General features: G+C 40.2%; 1 protein-coding gene across 1 annotated transcript in view; it reads right to left on the reverse strand.

The window, feature by feature from the left end:
* Positions 1 to 25,580, reverse strand: part of CFAP58 (cilia and flagella associated protein 58) — a 2,107,107-nt gene that overhangs the window by 1,807,805 nt on the left and 273,722 nt on the right. The window contains exon 5 of the mRNA XM_044055947.1: positions 10,104 to 10,298. Within this exon, the coding sequence (XP_043911882.1) occupies positions 10,104 to 10,298 (195 nt within the window). The remainder of the gene's footprint in view (positions 1 to 10,103; positions 10,299 to 25,580) is intronic.

Raw genomic sequence — 25,580 nt, forward strand, 5'->3', positions numbered from 1 at the left:
ATATATAATAGAAAATGGTTCCTTAAAGATGAAACCGTAGGTTATATTTCATTTAAACAACTGTATCCAGTAAAAGTATTCGTGCTAACAACCCCGTTGTTCAAGAGTGCCGTAACTGGCATAAAATCATATGGCCTGTAAACAAAATGACTATCATTGATGACTTACTGTATCGTGGCTTTGATAGTAAGATGCACTTATAGTTTTATTGTTTATTGTTGATGCGTTTTATATGGTTCAAGTGTTTTAATGTTTGTCACCGATGGAATTCATGTATTTATGATTGTTTTGGTTTTAATGTTTTCTGAGAAATGTTTTATTAGTGTGATGATTTAGAGTATATTTTATGCTAATGTGTTTCATGGTTATCACTAATCATGAACGAGTTATGTTTACACTCAGGTTGCTGTTTACATGATGTTAGCAACAGTCGTCGTCATTTTGCAATTTAAACAGCAGATGATTTTTATTTATTGAATGATTGTTTAATTAATTAGAGTATTTTTCCCGCCTTGCTGGATTTAAAAGTGGGAGAGTTTTTGTAAGCTTTTATGTCTGAGGAAGCGTAGGTAACCCTACGCGAAAGCGCTTACCACTTTTCCATGGATTAAACGTTTCTTCTTGCTTTGGATACGTTGTGAGTGATTTTGTTCGAACTGTTACTTGATTTGCTGCATACTGGACCTTGCTGATTCTGTGAGCAACTTTCTAGAGTTCTCTTGACTTGTTATATACTGAACGTGGTTAGACTACCGTATACTGCTGTCAACTTTCTACAAATGCTCATTTATAAATCCTTTAATCCGCATTCATAATTATATATGTTACCATAATAATTAAATGACTCCTCCTGTTGCCCTTTCCTCTCTCTATATGTTACCCCTTTACCCATCATTCCTTCTTTCTTTCTTTCTTTCTTTTTCTTAGGAGACTTGGAATCTTCTTTTGCTTGCATTACTATTCACTTCTATTCTTAATTACCCCATGTTTTTCTCCATTGTCTGATGTTCTCATTCCCTCATCTTTCCTTTCTCCATTCTTTTTCTTCCTTACAGACCCCCTCGCATTAGTTACTCCATCACTGGCCAGCCTTGTCATCTTCTCTGAAAGCTCCTCATATCCTTATGTTTCAGTTCCCTTTCTTCCTTCTGCCATAATTGTTTCATCATTGTCTTAACCTCTCTCCCTCTAGAAGCCCATTGTTTCTTCCATTTTTTAGTTATGGCTTTCTTCCCAAGTGTCGCAACTAACCTGAGCATTCTTTTTTGTTTCTTTGTTACCCTTTCTTTATATTCCAGAAGAAATAATTCCTTGTTTAGTATTAATGTTCCTGACTCCCTCCTCTGTATCAATTGTGTTAATTGTGTTTTTAACGTTATCTAATGTCTTTCAGTGGAAAAATATTTGGCTCCATGTTTTTCCCTCTCTCTCACATCTCCAGCACATCCCTGTTGATGCTGAGAAGAGTCATGCTAACTTGGTTGTGTAGCAAAAATTATTTATGTAAGCACTTCCATGCAAAGATTCTAAACTTCCTTACTTAGGTTATATCTAGGTAGAATCACTATCTATGCCCATTCTTTCTCTGATTTTTTTCTCCAGTTTAACTTTCCCACCACCTTCTTAATTGATCTCTTCCCTTTTGTCACACTCTACCTTTACCCACCTTCAATACTCCTACTGTTTTCTCTTCCAGCCTTCTGCCTTCTTTTTTTTATATCATTTGTGCTAATTGTGATGTCTCTGTCCAGCTTTCCTTAATTTTCATCCATAAACTCTGCAAACCTTGGTATTCTCATTCAAAATGTGTACATAGGTGGCTTTCCTCACCTATTTCTTCCCATGTTTTCAGTCTCCTTCCTACCTCTGTTTGAACCCAGTATTTTTTTTGGTTCTTCCTTCTCCCAGTGGCACAGTTCTTATCCTCCACCACCACCCCTTCTTCATTCCATAGTTTTTGGATTTCTCTCTGCATTTGAGTTGTCCAGTCTCACTCTAATTCTTTTTGGGGTGTTTCTAACAGCAACTCCTTTATCCTTGTACTCACCCTTAGCATTCTCTCCTTTTGAATGATCATTTGCTTCCAGTCTACAATGTATTACCTATCTAAATAGCTTAATAAGTTTACAAAAAGGCATGTTTGCAAGGTTTATTTTAAGTCTGTGGTCTCCCTGTTGTTACTTCTGTTAATCTTTCCCATGCCACTCCCAGTTTCTTCCCTTCCTATACAAAATTCTTTACTTACCTGTTCAGTTCTTCAGGTGTGCATTATCAGGTAAGTCCCAAAAGCCTGTCCTGGGTAAGTGAATTGCAGCATAATACACATATGCATAACCTGGTCTATCTCTAAGCTGACTCTCTTCCATCTCTATAGCTGACTCTTAACTTTTCCAGAAATTACTTCATAAGTGCACCTCTTAGAATCTATCATTTCTCTTCTCAGCCTTACCCTTAGATAATTTATCTCCTCCCTAGCATGTTCTCTGTGTCTGCATCTAAGTCAAGCTCCTCTCTTCTATTCAGCAGCAATATTTTTGTTTTCTCTTGATTTATCTTGTACTTTAATGTCTTACAAAAATCTTTTAATATCCTCCACATTATTTTAATGTGCTAACTAAACTGTATTAGGGTACCTAACACATGATCTGCATATGGAGACATCTTTTTTCTCCATCCAACCCAGACTATTTCAGGTTTGATTTCCTTATTCTTCTGATAATGGCTCTAAACACAGTGCAGACAATATTGAGGATACCTGGCATTCTTGTCTGTTTCCCCCTTATCTCAATCTTCATTGATAGCCTCGCTCTGATCTTAACTTTGGCACTCCCTCCCTCCCTCATAGATTCTCTCTATAATTGTAACCCACCCCTCCTGAAATCCCCTTCTTTTTATTGCCTCCATGAGATATTCCCATCCTACCCTATCAAATTATTTCATTGCATCCAGCGATATCAGTGCCAGTTCCTTATTTCTATACTGTGCATCCGGGATTAACAACAGTGTTGTAATTCAGTTGTCCATTGTTCTTCTTCCCTCACAAGTCCTGTCTGGTCATTGTATATGAATCTAGGTCAAATTTTCTCCACTCTACTAGCTTATATCATCGTGAAACACTGATAATTATGTTTTAACACTAATATGGGTCTATATGATGCTTTTGTTTTCGGGGGGGGGGGTGCTCTTTCCCTTCATTATGTATCCGACTGTTTAATTAAAACAAAACATTTTGAAGGCCCGAGTCAGGTGTTGAAACAATGTGATTTCTGCCCGGTGCTCTGAATGTCAAAGTGAAGAAATTCACTGAAGTGAGGGTAAACGGCAGGAGTAACTATGACTCACTTAAGGTAGCCAAATGCCTCGTCATCTAATTAGTGAAGTGCATGAATGGATGAATGAGATTCCCACTGTCCCTACCTACTATGTAGCGAAACCACAGCCAAGGGAATGGGCTTGGCAGAATCAGTGGGGAAAGAAGACCCTGTTGAGCTTGACTCTAGTCTGGCACTGTTCCTTACTATGTCTCCAGTATCTTTCCACCTTCCAGTATATAATTAAACAATTTTAACCACTTCTTTATGACTAGTGGTTTTTGTTTTTCCCACAACTCTATCAGGGATCCATCAAGTCCTCGAGATCTTCCTTTTGCCATTCTGCCCCATGCTTCTAATAATTCCTCATGCTAATTTTGTCTTTTAACATTATCTCCTGTACTGTTAGCTGTGACAGTTCTGGCTACACCCACTCTCCCACCCCCTCTTCCATGTTTACCATCTCTTCTTTTTCTTCTTCCTCTTCTTCTTTTCCACGCAGTGTTTGAAAGAACTCTTGAAATCCCCATAGAATACTTTGTAAATTAGTTCAATGCTTTTCTCCTTCCTTTCCTTCCAACTCATATAGTCCCCTTTCCACCTCTTATTGCTTTAGTTTTATACCAGTATTTTTGTTGCTTTAGAATTGGCTTTAAAGTATAGTCTCTCTAGTCTACTAGTTTCTCCATTGGTCCATACATCCTTCTCATTTTCTTCATTTCACTTTCACTCTGATGCATCTGTATTTTTCTCTTATCTTCTTTTTTATTTGGTCCCATCTTTCTACTATGTCCAAATCATTATGACTTTTCTACTTCTTTAGTTATCTGCTCCACCTTCCTTTGACCTTTGTCATCCTCTACGTAATTTGCTGGGGTTCTCCAATGTATCTGCATCTTTCATTCCCCCCCCCTCCCTCTCCACCTTTATGCCTATTATAGCATGATTATTGTAATTGGGTTTATTTTCATTTCTTTGATTATATGTAGGTGCTCTCTTGTGAATAACCTCAATTTATACTTGACCATGTTTGATGTAAAGCTGAATAATATGTATAGATTCCTCCTATTCTCATTCTCTTTCTTCTGTCTCTGACATCCACCCATCCTACAGATTGTATAAATTCCTGCAGAAAGCTTCATTTCCAGGTTAACCTTCATGCTTGCAGTCTTCTGTTAGCCTTTTCCCTTCTTACAAATTCCAATGTTATTGTGCAAACAGTTATCCCCTCCTGAAACTTTACTAACTCTCCAATTATATTCCTTAATTTTTTTAAATTGGTTTAGGGAGGTATGTATGTCACTATTATTATCCATCTACCACCCTCTACCTAGCCCTTAATTCCTGCATATCTACCTTTTTTATCTTCAGTCTTACTTCCTATCTTTGAAGGATGGCTCTTCCTCACTAGCATCCTCTCTGCCCCTTACTCCCCCAGGATGAACATTATCCCATTATATTCACCCTCTCTCAATTTTTTGTGCGTTTGTATATTCAGATGCATATCTTGCAGGGTAATACACTGCCCTGTAGTTCTCTAGAAATGCGCTAATAGTCTGACCCTTTTCACTTTATACCCAAGGCTACTAACATTGTATGCCTTACCATCTAATGTCCCACTGCACATGTCTTCTCATGGGTTTTCTTCACTCATTTCTTCCTGTGTTGGTGCAATCCCCTTTTTTGGTGTCCTTTTATACCCTTCCTTTCTACTCACAACCTTTATTTCTTCCATTTTGTCTTCACCTTTTATTTCTCTGTAATCTCACCTATTCTGACTGCCCACATTTCTACTTCACCTCCATGCTGTTGTCTCCATATTACTCTCTTTACTTCCTATCTTTTTTGTACCCCTTCCCCACCTCTCTCCCCTGTAAAACTTTGTACATATGTACATCTGTTGCTTCTCTCTTTAGAGGTTGATTGTAATTATTCAACATCACTCCCTCCTGGGCCCCTTTTCCTGAGATTACTATGACAAAGCATATCCATCAAAGGACCTCCACTGCCTCCACTGCCTCCACTGTATCTTTTTACTAATTTACTTAGGTCATTTACTTATACTTCCCTCTTCCATTTATCTCAAATTTCTTTGTTGTCTTTTGGTAACTTCATTTCAGACCTTACCATCCCCTATGTCCCATGCACTTGCCTTCTTTCCCATTTTCCTTTCTCTCAAAGGTATTTCTCAACTGGGATTTTACTCCTTCTTTTGCACCTTCCAATCTACTACAGATTTTAAACCCTGTCCTTCCCTTTTCCAAATTAACACATCACCTGCATACTTATAAGGTCCTGTCTTGTTCTTATTTTTAGGGGTTAGATGCCTTTTTCTTTAATGTACTTTACTCTCTGGGTGTGATAATTCTTCCTCTTCTCCTCATTGATCAGTTCACAGCCTCTGCTTTCTATTAATGTGTCTTAAATGCTACTATTCCCTTTCCATTGCTCCACTTTCGTTGATCTGTGTGGGTCCCCACCCTACCACTTCCTCTTCATTTCGATTCTGGGTCATTTTACCCATCCCCTCCTTTACTACAGATCATATTGGTTAATATGTCCATGTGGTTATTCATCCTTATGATTCAACTTACTATGTTGTCTCTCACCCATTCCCTCTCCCCCATGCTTCAGTCATGTGCTTACTTTTTGTTTTATATATTACAACCTGTGCATGACGGAAAATTATTTCTTAAAAAACAAGTAATCTCCGTGGTATCCCCGAAGTCTCAAAACAACCCACTAAAGTGTAGTGGGTCTAAAAACAAAACAGTGTAAGAAACTTCTCTGTGTGGAAGATTTTCAGTCCATATATTTCTAGTTAATCACTGTATATTAATCAGATCAGACAATAGTAGTAGAAGTAGCGAACGTAAACTCGTCAAGTCAAAAAGTAATAATAGAAAATATATAATTCTACAGCATTACTAAGTATTCAAAAGTAATCCAAGCAAGGCAGGCAGTCTGTTTTCAGTCGAAAATCCTTTATTAAGTACACAGACAAGCGATCCAAGTAAAACAAAAATAGAGTAATAATTTCCTCACAAGCTTTCTAAATATATATATATATATATATACTTTTTATCGGGCATGGGAGTGGTTTATTGTGCTGTAAAAAAAGTGTTATTGGTACACATGTTAAATTCACATCCCTTCCCTCATCAGTGTGACATTCGAGCTGGTCCTGCCCTACCTAGTAGCTGTCATAATAATATATAGCCCTAATGTACTTTAATGGTACATCTTATTTAACCAAATTATTAAGTCTGTGATTTTATACAAGGCAATATACTACATGGCTGGAAATATATCAACCTTAGTTCATTTTGCGATCAAAAATTATATATAAATATACACATATACATTTTGCATGTAAAAATCAGTTTCTATTTTCATAACCTATTGTTAAACAAAGATCACTTTCGTCCTTCTAGACTTCTTCAGGTCTGTGTACAAGAACCCTAAAAACCTATATAATTGTATAATTAGTTAGTATTGTTATTACCACCAAAAACTTAGCAGCCCTTTTCTAATCTATTTAGCCTTTATTTATTTCTCTCATGTTAGGTTATTTCAAATTATATTTTTTAACCACTTCTGCCATTTTTGTCAACTATCTCTCACAAGAGTAGCAACTGTTTTCTAATCTATTTAACATTTAGCTGTTTCTCATATAATTAGTTCTCCCCTTTATTACCCTCATACTTTATCTTCAAGACAGCAACCTCCGTTTGATTCATCCTTTCACTATCAGCCCATACTTTATGTATATCCGTATTGTTCATATATTTTCCTGAGTCCATTTATTCACATTCGGATATTCACAATCTTATCAAAGTCTTTTACTGTTCTCTTCATCCTCGTCTTTTCTCTTACTCATTTCTCTTCCAATTTCAAGCCATACTAGTCTCTCCCTGCTTCTTTCCTTCTTGTTTCTGTTATCTTCTCTACCCTCTTTTGTAACTGTTGTTGTCACAGGAACATGGGAAATAGCCTGTATCTTTATTTTGTCATGCTCAATTTCCTTCTTAACCTGCAAGATGCGATTCTTCTTTCCTCCTTTTTCTCCTGCTTCTTTATAGTGTGGATTTACTGGTCTTCTCAAGAACTCCAGTGCCTCCTTTGGATTAATGAATAACAGTGCCCTGTGCATAGATCTTTATAGTACCCGGATGAATCATTCTCCACCTGATGTTTTTTTCTTTGCAGGCCTTGATCAATGGAATTATAGCATTCCTTTAAAAAAAAAACATGTGCATCTCCCACTTTAGTTTCTTTCTCAGCCTCCATATCTCTGTAAAGATTTTTTTTTCTTTTAGTTCATTTGTTTGGAATCTTACTATAACTGGTTGTGGCCACGTCTGAGTTTCTCTTGCAGGGCACTATGCAGTGATATGCACCCTTTCAATATTTATCTCTGCCTTTGTTGGATTCCTGTCCATTTTCCTAAAAGTCCCGGTATCTCTTTCAGCCAATCTGCCCCATCAAATTGTTCTGGTTTTCCCAATATTTTGACATTCTTTCTCCATGTATAATCTTCCATGTCTATGGTCTTTGCTTCAAGACACCTTAATCTCACCTCTGCTGATTCAGTTCAAGCCACCAAGTCATCATTCTCTGTCAAAATCTCTTGGATAGCTATGGCATTCTCATTTAGCCCCTTAATCACTTCTGTCATCTTTTTTTCCTTCATGGTTATATTTTTTAACAGTTTCAGTTTAACTTCTTTTATTTCCAACCATATCACTTCCAGGGTTACTTGGTCTCTGAGCTGCAGCTCTGTTTCATCAGCTGGTATTGTTTCTTGAGATTTTCCCCTCCCTGCTTATTACATTCCTCCTGGTTTGCTTCTCATTAACTGCCTGGTGTCTTGAGCAGTTATTTGTAATAATTTCTTACCATTTTTCCTTCACTTTATTTTATTTTCCTTTCTCCGGTAGCTGAGCAGAACTGCATGTTTCTAGAGTGGTGCCATACTGGATGTCCTGTGTTACTATAATTATGTAGTAAACCTTCAATTATTTGGAGGTGATTTCATACCTACTGTGTGCATGTCATGCAGCTGTCACAAGGAATGATGTACATACTTGTCTGCCTCTCCTTATTCATATCATATGTATCTCAGTGTGACCTTTTATCTTGGCAGTTTGCCTCCCTCATTATTATCAGGTGGAGAGCTATAATCTTGGGTTACAATCGTGTTTAGGTTGATTGGGTGGAAAGGAGAACAAAGACAGTAAGGTACATAGCATTTTGACTCTCAGGAATCTCTCCTAATTTTCTGGATTTTTGCATCTCTGAGCTGAAATGTGCCATAATGACTTTGATGGTTCACGCCATTAGTTATGTAGCCAGATGTGAGTCATACCACTATTATTCATTAGTCATTTCTTCTCTGTTCAACAGCATCCATCAATGAACCTTGATCACTAGCATCACAATCAGATAATCACTTTACCACTTAACAGGAAAATGCAGGTATTTGACAGAATATCAGTAGTTTCTACAGTGTGAAAAGGGTTAAAGTGATTATTAGGCAATTCCTCAGTGTGCATAACATTTAAAATTTGATTCTTCTCCCTGCCAATTCTGTAGCAAGGAGGTTTTGATCCTGACTGTGGCACAGATGATTGTTGTCAGCTTCAGGCCCAACACTGGAGGTGAACTACTGATGAAAGAATTGGTGTGAACAAATGGCTGCCATCTCAGGTGGAGGAGGATGATGGCAGGATGATGGCACAATCCTTCTGTGGAGCTTAATTTGGAGCAAGAACTTGTGTTGCAGCTCCTGCAGTTGGGCTTCAGAGGGTATAAGCCCTCCAGGGAGTGCAAAAGCATCCTTTGAATGGGTATGTAAAAGCATGCATTCACACTATACCAGAAATGCAGGCATTGCTCAGTACTTTCTAGATAACTGCAGGGGGGATAGTGTTTAGATAATACAAGGCACACTCTCCTCTATCCCTGCTGGACATCTCAGTAGGCCATCATCAAAAATGCCCTAACCACAATGAATCAAACTTCTACTGATATGAGAAAAGAGAATATGTGAAAAGTGTTTCAAAACTATGGTTAAACAGCACTTTGAAAAATCCCTTACTTTCACCTATTTTATTGACAATGAATGGCCATTTAGCTGTTTGATTGTGGGATACTAGTTTTCATTATGAGTTAAACAATAATCTGTTCACTTTGTAAACAAGGCTGCTCCATATTTTTATGTATAGATATGTACATATGTAAATAAGTGTAAATAATGATGCTCCAAGACTTTGCCTGCCTCTCCTATCTTTGTTTTCATTCTGTAAGCTCTCATATGCTCTACCATGGAAGAAATTCAAATAGTGAAAAAAATATTGCAAATGTGCCTATAGATTGGAAAATAATGTACTGTTACCTTAATACTGTGTGCAACGCATCATGTTATAGCTCAGTACAAGCCAAAGTCTTGGTTGAAAAGACACACTTTGATCAGCCTAACAAACTGGCCATCAAATGAAAATATATAAATAAATATATACATACATAAGTAAATCAATACCATGATTTCCATCTCTTGCTTTTCTTTATGTGTGACCTAGGATTCCAAGTATTGGGAATAAATGAAAGAATCCGTAAGAGAGGGAGACTTAATGGTCATGTGGTAGACAGAGGCCAAAAAATTTAAACAAAAAAAGGGGAAAAAAAGTAGGGGTTTATATCTTACTTAAAAGACTGCATGAGCTGAGATAAACAAGGAAGTAAAACTAACGGGTCATTAAATCTTAGAAATAGAAAATAATTACAACATACTTTCTGTTCCTTAAGCAATTGCTCCAGCTTTGCCTGCTCTTCTTTGTTCTTTTGCTGATGATGCTGCAGTTGTTTAATTTCTACTTGTTTGACATCTAAGTCAGCTTGCAACTGTTTCAGCTCTTTCTCCATCTTCTCCTTGCGGCGAGTTTCTCTTGACGACTCATTTTTTCGTACCTGAATATCCTGCTGGAGCTAAGGGATGATACAGAAATAAACATTTAAGATAAATGGCTTCAAAATAAAAGCCAAGTTGTCCGAAAATGACAAACAATACATATGCTGAATAGAAGCTATTAATTTTAAGAAGACATTTGGCAACTATAGCTGGCATATCCAAGTAACATTAGTATTTTGTTCAATTAATACTGGCTGAGTTAATAAGTCTTTGGTGGGATTTTATGCTGTTGCATAGTGCTAATTACAACAATCCAATGTTTTTTAATTGTGCCCTAGCTGCATACGATGGGGCTAGAGATGCATTTGAATTAAAACGTTTGTAATAACACTTAAGTCAAATGCATCAATAACTCCATTGCTTGCAGCTGGGACATAAAAAACAGCTCACAGTAACTAGTGCTATCTGATGGTGCTAGCCATCTCAGAATGCCCCAGCTAGCATTTCCATGGGGGAAAAACTATGTTCACTGTAATGTTAATTTTCTATTAAAGATAATTAGAAGCTGTAGCTAGTGGGTTTACTTATGCTGATCAGATGGGTTTGCCATGCTCAGACAAAGATCAGCAATGAGGTGAAAGCAACGCTATAAACTGGAAAGAGCTTTTTTTTTTTTTGCACTGTCTTTGCATGACTTAAACAGCCCTTTAACTTCTTTAACTTGTGGGACAAATTTGCTGCTGTGCTTTTCATCTCAGATTTACACTGCCAGTCACAACTCACTGGGCTTGTTTTTTGTGAGGGGGAAAGCTCTTCATGCTAAAAAGTCACTTTACTGAAACTGTCAAACTACAGGATTCCATATACTACTATAAATGGTGTTTCATAATTCCTGGAGCATTATAAGTGATGAGGGAAAGTACATTGATGTCAGATACTCAACATAATGGCAAATGTAAAAACAATAGGATAACTGCTGCTGGAGATCGTATATATGATATGAAATCCAGATACAGCTGGAAGTTACGTCTTCCAGCTAAATAATGTCGGAAATTACAGCTGTGTAAGCTGAAATTACCATAACAGTAGATGTGTGAATGATCACTGCTGAAGTAGCCTTAGCAACATGGGTTATATCCTGCCAAGGATATAACAGCAAGCCATCTTCTAAAGCTTCGGGGCACCTTCCATGAGCCCAAACACTCAAGCAGCTTGAGCTGAGCTGACTGAAAGACAAGTCTGGGTGTGAAGCACTTCAGAGCTTTCCTGCCAGCAGAGAGAGGGAGGCTGAGTCATGAAAGGACAAGGCTAGGAATAACAAAAAATACATTTCCACACCCTGTCAAAAAAATTACACCAAAAACAAAAGGAATGGAGGGAGGGACAGGCTACTACAGCAGTGATCATTCCAACATCTACTGTTATGGTTAAGTTCAACTTACACAACTGTACTATGTTGTTCATATTGAACACTGCTGCAGTAGCCTAAGCTATATGGGTAGATTACCATAGTTAACTATACTTGGGAGGTGGAAGGAGAGGGGACCAGGAGCGCCTGGAGAATGGTCCTAGTAAAGCATGATCTAGACCTAGAGATGGACTCCAGTTTATAGTGCTTTGTAAAAGTATGTACAAAGGACAAAGTAGCAGCTCCTAGAATACTTCTAGAATCCAACTCTTTCCAAAAAGCCATAGAAGAAGCCAAGGTCCTTGTAGAGTAGGCCTTGATCCTGCCTGGAATAGATTTGTCATGGTGAGTACAACAAAAGCTAATAGCCTTAGACTACCATTTGGAAATAATCTGTTTTGACACTGTTTAACCCATCTTGCCTTCACAAGAAATGAACAATCGATACAATGATGTGAAAGACTTACTTCTGTCAAGATAGCACCTCAGTTGTCTATGGACATCCATGGTATGGAGTATCCTTTCTTCCTCATTTTTGTGTTCAGGAAAGAAAATAGAGAGATGGATAGTTTGACAAAGTAAACTGAGACATCACTTCAGGCATAAAAGAAAGATTAATTCTCAAAGAAACCCTGTCCTTTTAGAAAATGAGAGGATTAACTCATAACAGCTTGCAACTCAGATATCCTTCTTGCAGATGTCAGAGCAATCAATAAAACTGTTTTCCATGTTAATAACGTCATGTCAGCCAGATTAGCTGGTTCAAATGGAGCAAGTGTGAAGGCTGCCAGCCCAGCTTGTCTTTGGACCTAGAAACATTCTCTCATCAGCACTTCTCATCTGTATTTGCCTTGTTGTGTAAGTCAGTCATTTATGGCATAGTATTTCTTAGATATAGATAGGAATACAGTAAAGAGTAGTTTAGATGTTTTCCGTATTTATGTGAGACTGTCCTGCAATGTGGTTTTAAAGTATTTCCTGTGATTCTGAACTCTGTTGTCACTGTGTTGAGTTACTCAATATTGTCTTGTCCTTTCTTTATTTATTATTAAATATATGTAAACATTTTAATTGTGGCTGGTTTGTTTAGAGATATTTAAGCTCTTAGAGTACTTGCATATGTATTTGGTGACACCGTGCAGGCCACTCTTAAACAGTCTTGCTGTTGTTCACACTTACCATTTGGATAATAGGAACATTACACAGTAGAATTGGTCACCCTTTGTAAGGGCCTTATAGTAGCTGATAAGTAAGGGTGGTTGGTGGCAGTGATTTCTACCTTATAGTCTGGGCAGAAGAGGGTATAGCTAGTGAACCTGTGCCAGCCTTCCCCAGGAGTGTTTGTGTGTTTGCATATACATCAAATCACAAAGTGTGTGTATGTCAGCTACATGGCCAGGGACACGAAGCACTGGTTGAACAGAGAGGATGCTAAAGGTTTTGGCTTGACCACTCAGCTGAGATCTTAACCCTATAGGTGTGCCAGTGAAGAGTCTTATTGTGGATCTGGAGGAGAGGGAGAAACCAGCCACAGACTGACTGTGATCTCTGTGTGCTCTTAAGGGAAATTGTACTTTACTGTGTGTGTGTACTTGTCATCCTCTCAATGTACACATCCTTCACTGGTGTTGGTGGTGAGGATTGAGGCTCCTTGATTACTGGGCCAGTGCAGGGGCATCACATATTAATTGCTTGGCAGTGGTGGGATATCTACATCACATATTAATTGGTAGTGGTGAGTTAGCCACATCACACATTGATTGGCTTTTAGTGGTGTGGATATTAAATTCCTGTAGCTTGTGTACAGTGATCATTGAAGGTGTTTTTGTACTCTAACTCAACCATGCAGTGAACATTCAGAGTTCACATCACAATTGTTTTATTTATTTTTTGTTAACTTAGTAAGCCAGGGAGAGCAGGTAAGCATGTCAGTAGAGGAGTATGGCAAGCTGACAAGGAGCCAGTTGGCTAAGATGTGCCAGGGTAAAGGACTGGTGCATGCCAACCTGGCTAAGGCAGACATGATTGCAGCTTTAGTCACAGCTGCATCAGAGAATAGCAACCAGGAGGACAATCAGACTGTCCATGTTGTTGTACAACTCTCAGAGAATAGACAGCTCAACCTTTCCACAGAGGACTTAAAAATCCATCTGGAGTTAAAGAGACTTGAGTTGGAAGCTAAGCGTTTGGAAACAGAAGCAGCAGAGAGACTGAGGTGTCTACAGACTGAGGAAAATGAGAGACTGCAATGCCTGGATGCTGAGGAGAAGGAGTGGCAGAGGCAACATGAAAAGGAGATGCTGACTCTTCGCCAGAGTCATGGAGGTAATAGGAAAGGGAGTAACCATACCCCAGACGCAACAAAGGCCAGTAAATTTCTTCCACAATTTGCAGAGGGGGATAATTTTGATAGCTTCATTCATATGTTTGAGAGGGTATGTAAACAGTATGATGTTGACCAAGGGCTCTGGGTACGGTTCCTGACCTCCTTACTCCATGGTAAAGCTGTAACTGTTCTTTCCAAACTGTCTGATAATGACTGCTTAAATTATAATGTTGTAAATAATTGTTTAGAATTTTTTAAGTTAACACCTAAAGCTTATAGTAAAAATTTTCGTGAGCATAGACGCAAGGCAGATGAAAGTGTGTGTGAGTATGTTGTTGAACTAAGCACTTATTTTCATAGGTGTGTGAGTAGATGTCAGGTCACCACTTCTGAATGGCTGGTAGACATTTTGGTGAGGGAACAAGCCCTTAGCACTTTGCCTGAGGACATGAGAATCTGTTTAGCTGATAGACAATGCGCTACTATAAATGAGTTGGGGAAGAGGGGAGACCTATACCTAGCAAGCAGGGCATCACTGCACAGGCAAGGGACACCCAGTGCTGCTCATGGGTCTAAGGGAACCCATGGTGGGCAGCTCAGACTGCCCCAAAAGAGTCTATCAGTAGAAGGGGAAGCCACTAGTCCAGGTACACGTCTGTGGCCTAGGGTTAAATGTCTTAAATGCAACAAGTGGGCCATGTATTTATTTATTTATGTATTTAATATTTGTTTGCCAGGATAGTCCGACTGGACAACAAGGGTCCATTTTCAGCGGAGTCCTGGGGAGAAAAACTCCATATGTTTACAGAGAAGATCAATTTACAAGAGAGACATTACAGAGCAGTAGCATACAGATGGTAGACTTTACAGCTGTTAGTATACAATAACAGGATATTCCCTCTTTTGGTTAAAAATACAAGTGTACAGAATATACAATGAGAGTAGATAAGAACCTGGTAGAGCATTGCAAGATATTTCACAATTGAATAAGAGTATATAAATGTTTAAGTTTTCCATATATACATTCAAGCAAATATACATGCAAGAGTATATATTCATATATATGCATACACATACATACACACAGATCCATATACACACACACACACTATATATATATATATATATATTTACATATATACATATATATATATATCTATAGATATATATATATATATATATTATATATATTATATATATATATATATATATATATATATATATATACATATATATATATACATATGCACACACACACACACACACACACACACACACACACACACACACACACACACACACACACACACACACACACACACACACACATATACACACACACATACACATATAGATGTCCATGGAGGCAAGGTGGGGAACAAAATTTGGAACAGCCAGTAAGTAGGAATAACAAAATGCCAACAGTAGGTTGTCTTGAGACAACAAGGGTACCAACGTACCACCCTGCAAATGTCCTGATAGGGAATGATTTTGGTACTGGTCAGGTTTGGAGACAAGCATGTGGGTCTGGTAGCCTTGGGGAGACCCACAGAGAATGCACACTTGCAGCCAGGACTGGTGAGGAGGTTACTTCAGGGAGGAAGCTACCCTGTACCAGTGAGACTGAAGGTGAGTCACAGCTGTTTGTGGGTACTGATGTTCCCCTGGACAGAGTGCTGCAAGGACAAAGGTGAGTAGTAGTACGCAGGGTGACAGTGAGGCACTGCTGTCAGAGGATACCAGACTTCCTGTGGAAGGGGAGCTGGGAAGGGTTACAAAGAGAGAGATGAGACAGGCTCAGTTCTCAGACCCTACATTACAAGGCTTGAGGAAGGTAGCTAAGGAAGCACAAGATTCTCAAGGGGAAAGGGGGATCTGTATACTGGGACAAAGGGTTACTGTACAGACAGTGGACCTGTGAAGGAGGGTAGAGGGTGAGAGAATACAGCAGTTAGTAGTGCCCAGGGCCTACCGTCTGGCACTTCTAGCCATAGCACATGATATTCCCTTTGCAGGTCATATGGGCATAAAACATACAAAGAGAGGTATTATGTAGAATATTTATTGGCCTGGGATTTCCAGAGATGTAACAGGGTACTGCAGGATCTGTGAGCAGTGCCAAAAGGTAGGCAAGGCAGGAGACAAGGTGAAAGCTCCTTTGATGCCTTTGCTTGTGATTGAGGAACCATTTCAGAGGGTAGCTATGGATATTGTGGGGCCTCTGAGTACCCCAAGTTCCACAGGTAAAAAGTATATCCTAGTGGTAGTAGATTATGCTACCAGATACCCTGAGACAGTTGCTCTATCCTCCATTGAGGAAGAAAAGGTGGCAAATGCTTTGTTAGAGATTTTCAGCAGGGTAGGTTTCCCAAAATAAATACTAACCGACAAAAGTGCCAATTTCATGTCAGGCTTGTCTGTGTAAGTACTGGGGGGTGAAGTACCTAAAGACAACTCCCTACCATCCCCAGACTAATGGTCTTGTTGAGAGGTTAAACTCTACACTCAAGACCATGCTATGGACATTTGCAGACCAGTTTAAGAGGGACTGGGACAAATATTTGCCCCATCTGTTATTTGCTTACAGAGAGGTTCCCCAGGAATCCACAGGTTTTTCACCCTTTGAGTTGTATTGGCATAGGGTGAGGGGACCTCTAGATTTAATACGAGACGAGTGGGAGGGTGAGTGTGAATCTCAGAAGGAGTCTGTTGTAGCATATGTCATAAACCTCAGGACAAGGCTCAGGGGAACTCATGGGCTTGGCACAGGGAAACCTGGCAGAAGCCCAACAGCAGAAAAAGTTCTGGTATGACAGGAATGCTTGAGTTGGAGAGTATGCTGTAGGGCAGCAGGTAATGTTTCTTATTCCAGTCAGACACAACAAGCTGCAAGCAGCTTGGGAGGGATCCTACAAGGTGGTAAGGAAGGTCAGTGACGTTAACTACATGGTGGAACAACAGGGACACAAATAGTACCATGGCAACATGATGAAACCTTACCATGATAGGGAAGCCCTTGTGCTGAGTATTTGCAGTGGATTGCAGGAAGAGTCTGGGGGAGATATGGTGACTGATCTCCTCAGTAAGGATCGGACTGACACCTCAGTTGAAGGGGTAGCAATGTCCCAGCAGCTATCTCCTACCCAGGTTTGAGAAATCGGAAAAGTGTTATAGGGGTTTGGGGACATGTTCACTGGGAAACCAGGATGCACCAACCTGGTCAGCATCATATGGATACAGGACTCCAAAAGCCTATTAGGCAGGCCCCTTATAGGGTGTCTGAGAGACTCGGAGGGAGGAGATACAGGAAATGTTGGAATTAGGGGTAACTCAGGAGCCCAGCAGTCCCTGGGCCTCCCCAGTGGTGCTGGTACCAAAGGAGGATGGCAGCACAGGTTCTGTGTGGACTACAGGAAATTAAGTAGTCACACAGAGTCAGATGCTTACCCCACGCCTAGGACAGATGAAGCCCTAGAGCAGCTGGGTGGGGCTAAGTATCTTACCACCATTGATCTTACCAAGGGTTACTGGCAGGTGCCCTTGACTCCCAGTACTAGACAGAGGTCAGCCTTTGTGACTCCTTTTGGCTTGTATGAGTTCACAAAGATGCCCCTTGGGATGTAAAATGCCCCAGCAACTTTCCAGAGGCTGGCAGATCATATTCTAGCAGGAGCAGGAGATTTTGCCCTTGCTTACCTAGATGATATTGCCATCTACAGCCGTTCCTGGCAAGAGCACCTTCAGCATGTCAGGGAGGTGCTGGGCAAACTACAGAGGGTAGGGTTGACCATTAAGCCCCGCAAATGTCAGGTGGGTATGGCAGAGTTTTCCTACATGGGACATAGAGTGGAGAGTGGTAGGTTCAGGCCAGAACCTACCAAATTGGAAGCCATTCAGGCATGGCCTGCACCTGTAACCAAAAAGCAGGTGAGGGCATTTTTAGGCACAGCAGGGTACTACAGAAAGTTTGTCCCCAATTATAGAACCATAGCTGCTCCCCTCACAGACCTGACAAGGAAAAACAGGCCAGATAAGGTAGTGTGGACCACAGCATGTCAGCAGGCATTCCAGAAGCTTAAATGAGCTTTGGGAGGACCCCCTGTGTTAGCCAGTCCAGATTACAACAAAGAATTTGTTTTGCAGGTGGATGCTTCAAACCATGGGGTGGGGGTTGTACTTAGCCAGATTTCTTCAGATGGAGAAGAGCACCTAGTGGTTTATCTCAGATGTAGGCTCCAACCCAGGAAGGAATGCTATGCAGCTGTAGAAAAGGAATATCTAGCCATAGTGTGGGCACTGCAGAAACTTCAGCCTTATCTGTATGGAAGAAAATTCACTGTAGTTACAGACCACAATCTCCTAAAAATTTTTTTTTTTACATTTTGTTAACAGGGAAAGTGTGACTTGGAACAAGCCAATTTTCAGCGGTGACCCAGGGAGAAATGCTCCAAACGCATGTCATTGTAATGTGGGAGGAAACCAGAGCACCAAAACCCACATGAACGCAGGGAGGACATGTATACTCCACACAGAAGGCACCCCAGCCGAGAATCAAACCGGAGAACCTCTTGCTGTGAGATGACAACTCTACCGCTGCACCATTGCACCATCCGGGAGCCAGCCAGCAAAATGCCAAGTTACTAAGGTGGAGCCTAGGGTTGCAAGCATATAATATGACAGTGCAGCACCATAGTGGGGTTAGCAATGCCAATGCAGATGGGCTCTCAAGACAGGGAATGGGGTACGGTATTCCCAGATAGGCTCAACCCTCTCAAGCAACGTTTCTCAAGGGTCACTTGAAAAACTAGCTTGTGACCTCATGGGGGGGTGGATTGTGAAGGCTGCCAGCCCAGCTACCTGGAATTTTGTAAATAATTTTATGTCATTTGTGAATAGCATGGTTTGTATGCTTGTCTTACAAATGTAAGAAAACGATGTTATGTTAAACTCTATGTTATTTGCTGAGCTTCAAGAATGTAACCACAGTGTACCCTACTAGAAAAGAACAGAGTTAACTTGCAAATTCTAAGAAAATAAGTGAATTGCTTATGATGGTGTTTATCTCAGCTAGGAGACAGAATGTCTGCAGCTAGAAATTCTTTCTATTGTCTGAAAACAGAAATAATTACAGGTTTCAAAGGTAAAATTGTGTAACTGTTTTACGACTTCCAGTTCCAGGCAAACTTCTAAAAGACAATTATTTTTTGACACAGAGGTGCTAAATTTTAAATTTATGTTAGCATGGGAACTGAAGGCAGAGGTGTCAAATAGTGATGTCATCCAGCTAACCCAGCAGTAATGTGTATTATTAATGTAAGAACTATCTCTCAGAGAATGTCTGTGCATTTTGTATTCTTGTCTTTGGACCTAGAAACATCCTCTCATCAGCACTTCTCATCTATATTTGCCTGGTTCTATAAGTCATTTAGGGTATGGTATCTCTCAGATATAGATAGGAATACAGTAAAGTATAGTTTAGATGTTTTCTGTATTTATGTGAGACCTGTCCTGCAATGTTGTTTTAAAGTATTTCCTGTAATTTTGAACTCTGTTGTCAATGTGTTGAGTTATTGAGTATTGGCTTGTGCTTTTATTATTTATTATTAAATATATTTAAACCTTTTTAATTGTGACTGGTTTGTTTAGAGATATTTAGGTTCTGAGAGTACTTGCATATGTATTTGGCGACACAGTACAAGCCACTCTTAAATAGTTTTGCTGTTGGTCATACATCATTTGGATAATAGGAACATTACACAGTAGAATTGGTCACCCTTTGTAAGGGCCTTATAGTAGCTAATAAGTAAGGGTGGTTGGTGGCAGTGATTTCTACTTTATAGTCTGGGCAGAAGGGGAGGGGCATAGCTAGTGAACCTGCGCCAGCTTTCCCCAGGAGTGTTTGTGTGTTTGGATATAAATCAAATCTCAAAGATTGTGTGTGTCAGCTATTGGGCAGAGACATAAAGCACTGGTTGGAGAGAGAGAGGGTGACTGAGGCTCCTAGATTACTGGGCCAGTGCATGGGTATCAGAGCAAGTGTTAGTTTTTCTAACACAAAATTAAGATCCCAAGGCGGGAAAAGTTTACTTGGAGGCCTCTTACACAAAACGCATTTCAAGAGCATTTTGACATGCAACTGCCTTGAAAGAGAAGGATCCATGGGAAGACATATTAAAATGGATGATAAATGAACCCTGAAAGAGGAATAAGAAAGTCAATTGGACAGTAACGCACACAAATATTGCAAAACCAGAGAACAACTAGCTGAGAATGGGTGATAGTTATGTCGTTGGCACCAAGTAGAAAAACTTTTGCATTTAGTAATACATGATTTTCTAGTAGCAGGCTTTCTTGCCTTGATTAGTACCTGTTGCACATCCTCAGAAAACAGGTGCCTAAAAAGTATTAATATCCTATAATCCAGGCTGTCAATTGAAGCTGATTGATGTTGGGGTGTATCAAACACCCCTGTTCTTGTGTGAGTAAGGTCCACTGTGTGCAGGAATGTTGTGGTAATTGCCTCTGGGGAACCATAGATGCCTGGGCCAGAAGGGAATCAGCACAATGATCTTGGGTGGGGGGGTTCCTTCTGAATCTTCAGAAGTACCCTGTATATTAGTGGAAAGGGTGGAAAGGCATACAGGAACATTCCTGTTCAAGGAAAAGAAAAGGTGTCTGTATTCCAGGCCTTCCTGCATGGAGTCCTGGAACATAATTTTTCCGGTTGATTGTTCACAGAAGAGGCAAAGGGGTCTACTTGAGGAACTTCCCACAGAAGGATCAAATCTTGGATGACCACCAGATCTAGTTTCCATTCACGAGGGTCTACCCTGGTTCTGCTCAGTTTGGCTGCCACACAGTTTTGTTCGGACAGAATATAGGGTGCCTGAAGAGTGAGACTGTGCTATGAAGCTATATCCCAAGCTAACATGGCTAGTCTGCAAAGCAGGTACAACCTGTTTTCCCCTTGCTCATTGATGTACCACATCATTGTGGTATTGTCTATAATCACGTCAAGAGGTCCCAGAGGTAAAAGATGGTTTAGAGAATAGAATGCCTTTATCAGGGCAAGCATCACCTTGATATTTATGCATTTGCATCTGTCCCTGGTGTTCCACACCCCTCTGCACTTTTATCTCTCCTGAAACTGCTTCCCAAGCAAAGCCTGAAGCATCTGTGGTGGCTGACTGCTTTGCATCAAGGAAGGAGAAGGACAGACCTTGATTTAAGAATATCTGTTGTCTCCACCAAGTGATTTTTTCCTGACAAACTCCAGTACTGGAATCTGAAAAGATAAAGGGTGTTGATGCTGGAAGCAAAGAGATTTCAAAAACCACTGTATTATTCTCATGTGGAGTCTTGTTAGGGGTATCATGAGAATAACAGATGCCATGAGACCCAAAATCCAGAGGTATTCCCTCACAGTGACTGAAGTCTGAGTAGAAAACATAGAAATAGATCTAAATAAAGATCTATTGTTTCCTATGGAAGAAAAGCTCTATGAAATTAGGTGTCTAGCTGACATCTCAGGAACACAATCCTGTGTGAGGGAGTCAAGAAACACTTTTGAATGTTTTCTTGGAATTTCCAGCTTCAGCAAGAGATCTCTCACCTAGGACAGAGATTTCTGATATTTTGAAAAAGACTCGGCAAAGATAAACACGTTTTCTAAATACAGAAAAATGTGGATACTCTGTAGCCTGCAATGAGCTATAACTAGAGAGAGACACTTTGTGAATACTCTTGGCGCAGTGAATAGTCCAAAGTGTAAGACAGAGAACTGATAATGTGATCCAGACACAGAAAACCTTAAGAAACACCTGATGTCTCAATGAATAGGAATGGGATGATAAGTCTTGTTTAACCAGGAAACTTGAAACAGAAAGAGGAGGAAACAGGCTATAGAGTCACATCATTTTGAATTTGGGCACTATCACAAACAGGTTTAGGAAAGAAAAATCCAGAACTGGTCTCCAAGTGTTTTCTTTCCTTGGGACTAGGAACATCCTTGAATAAAAATACCCTTTCACCACCTGGGAAGGAGGAACTAGTTCTATCACTCCTTGGGGAAGCATGTGTTGATGAACAGCTGGAAACAAAACAGTGTGATCTACTGGATGAGTAATGACCCCCTGGAAAGGAGGAATTTCTTCCCATTGCCATCTATAACTGATAAATGATTTTCAGAACCCATTTGTATAACCCAATCTGTTGCCAAAGAGAAAGATGGAGATTCAGACTTTCTGGAAGAGAAAGAGGACCAGGGTGAGAGGCGTCACAAGATTTTTTGATTAGTCATTCAGACTGGTTGGAATGTCCTTAGTGTTGGGAGGTTTGAGACTTCTTTTTGGAACCTTCTTGACACTTCTTCTTAAGTATCTGTTTACCTGAACTCTGTTGAGACTGTTCATTCTGTGTTTTTGCTGAAACTGGATGAAGAGAAAGAAAATCCCTTGTGCAATTTGAAAAAGGAGGGATGAAAAATCTTAGAGATTCCCTACATCAGATTGCTCCTTTCATCATACTTTTTGATCATCTCTGTAGCAGAGAGTACAAACACTAAATCTCTATCCAAGGGAGAATTTAAAATTTCATTTTTAACATCATCTGGAAAGCAGTGAGCATGCAGCCTAACAAACCTACCTTAAACTGTACCAGTCACCATAGCCCTGGAAGAAGTATCAACAGAGCCATGCACATGCTGCAAACAATGAGTACTGACCTCATAGAAAAAACAGTTTTTAAAAGCACATTTTCTTCACAAGAAGAAAAAAGAAGTTACGTACTCACCATAACATCCATTTCCAATGATTTCTAGACAATCGAGGCTCTCCTCCCCAGTCTATTACAGTCAGTCATCATCCTACAAAGCTTCCACTAGGAAACTTTGCAAAAGCAAACAGAAAAGATTTGTAATGCTCTGCTCTTATCTCTAAAGGTCTGGTGCTAGCTCTTCTACTGTTAAAGTACAGTTAACTACCATTTCCTACTTTCATATAATAATAAATAAATAATCTCTAGCATCCATAGGCTCATAGGTTCATTGGTAGGTACTAGGCTACCAGTCCAAGGTCCTATGTAAGCGTAGCCAGCAAGGTTCCATGGCTTAAGCCACCCAAGAAAGTTAATTTCCTGTGCCACTGTCGAGCAGACACACAAAAGTGATCCCCGGGTGTATTTCATATTTCCCATCCACTCATCAAGATTTTTCTTGAAGAGTACTAATGAAGAACTTTGCTTGACATAGATGGGTAGCTTGTTCCAGAGTATAGGAAATCTCTGGGACAGGAATCTATCCCTCCAGCGTGTCCTGTTTATTGTGGTGACAAGGTTTAGGTCCCTAGAGCATGTAGCTCAGAGGGATTGGGATTTCTTTAGGTGTAGCATGTCCAACAGCTCTGGGTTTGACATAGCTTTATATGTTAGGCAAAGATCACCTCAGAGTAGGCGATATGCTACGGAGTAAAGATGGAGGTTTTTGCTGCAGTCAGTTTAGGGCATTTGTTTAAGGCCAGTAATTTGTGAGGTACTTCTGTGGCCTTTCCAGCTGCTGCAGATGTCTTGTGAGGTACATTCCAAAAGGGGAGTTGTACTCTATAATGGGTCTAATGAGTGTCGAGTAGAGGGGAACAATGACCTCTTTTTTCCTGGATGAGAACCCTTTTATGATGAGGTGTGCCATGTAGAAGGAGTTCCTGACTACTGTGGCGATGTGACTATCAAAGGAGAGACTACTTTTCACCTGGGTCCCAAGGTCTCTTATCACGCATTCGGTGTTAAGTAGATTGCTGCCTATGTGGTAGCTCATGGGTACAGAGTTTTTACCAAAGGGGATGACACTGCACTTTTTGGCACTGAGCTTGAGGTCATGGCTCTGACACCAGGTATCTGTCTCAGTGAGGCCCTTCTGTAGGATGTCCACATCATTTGGGGACTTGACTATGGCTCCTAGTTTGCAGTCATCTACGAACTTCATTAGCCAGAGATCTTCTGTGTTAGCCTGTACTTCAGAGAAGTAGATACCAAACAGGAGAGGTCCCAGGACGGAACCCTGTGGTACTCCACTTGTCACTGCTTTGAGGTCAGATTTGGAGTCTGCAACTTTTACAATGTGGGTTCTGTCAGTGAGCCAGTTGGCAACCCATCTTGTGATGTAGGGATTTATACCTAGTTTAGTGAGTTTAGCTATAATTCCAGAATGGGGGATGGCATTGAAAGCCTTGGTGAGGTCAAGATAGGCTGTGTGAAGTGTGAACCACCTTACCCTCATCCACGGCTTTGGTGACTGCCTCAAAGAAGTCGATCAGTCCGCCAAACTTTGCAGAGCTTTTCTAAGAGGAACATTTCTTCTTAGACCCCCAGTTAAAGATCCTACTCCCCTTGGGATTTAAATGTAGTCTTGAAAGCTTTAACCTAGTCTCCATTTGATCCTTCAGCTAAAATGGGGCTAAAATTTTTAACCTGGAAAAAAAGAAGTTATGTACTTACCATAACACTCCATGTTTGTAGTCCATCAGGCCTATATTCTTGCTGAATAGGTTCGGAGCCAATATTCAGCTCTGACTCAGCTGATACTAAAGCTCGAGAGCTTTTACTGGCTCGAGGCTAGCCCCTATCCCATGGTGCCTCACGGCAATTCCCCAGGTCTAGTTTGCAAGAAAGCAATAAATACCTATCAGGTAAGAATAAAAAAAGGAGCTGTATAAATACAGCAAGGATTAAAAATATAATCCATTCCAGGTGGACAATAAAAAGAACTATGTCAGGCAGCACCAAAAAAGTCCACCAGATTCCCCCAGAAACAGAAAGAGGGTTGGAGGGAGGGGCGCAAGAATATAGGTGAGATAGACTACAAACATGGAACATTATGGTAAGTACATAACTTCTTTATGTTATGTAGTCCTATCTTGCCGTAATTCTTGCTGGATGGGACAGCGTCCCTAGCACCTCTATCCCGGGTGGCTCAAGCGAAGAGACTCTTCAGCACAGTGGACCCAAAGGATGACCTGTTCCGGGAGGCCAAATCTAATTTGCAATGACTGGCAAACGTATGTGGTCTTGCCCAAGTAGCTGCTGCAGAAATAGTATCAACTGGGAGCCTAGATCTAAAGGCACATGAAGTAGTTGCAGCCCTAGTAGAGTGACCTTTAATTCTGACAGGTAATTGTCTACCAGCTTGTTGATAAACAAAGGATATGCAATCCGAAAGCCATTTTGAAAGAGTAATTTTAGAAACAGGCAAAACTTTCTTTTTGTCAGAAAAGGAAACAAAAAGTTGATCAGATTTCCTGAATTCTTTAGTCCTGTGTATATAAAACCTGAGTATTTTGTGGACATCTAGCTGTTGTAGTCTATACTCTGATTTATTAGAGTGGTTTGGAAAAAAAACACAGGTAGCTCAATGGTAGTATTCAGATTGTGCTCTGAGCATACTTTAGGAAGAAAGAAAGGGTTTGCCCTGAGAGAGACTCTATCCTTGTGAAAGATAATGTAAGGCGGTCGAACAGTTAGAGCTTGTAGTTCTCAAACTCTCCTAGCAGATGTTATGGCTACCAAGAATAAAGTTTTCCATGATAACAATTTTAAGTCTGATGATGAGGACGGCTCAAAGGGTACAGACATCAA

Source organism: Protopterus annectens, chromosome 14.part0 (assembly GCF_019279795.1).
Source record: "Protopterus annectens isolate FY-2018-M chromosome 14.part0, PAN1.0, whole genome shotgun sequence".
Lineage (NCBI taxonomy): Eukaryota > Metazoa > Chordata > Ceratodontiformes > Protopteridae > Protopterus > Protopterus annectens.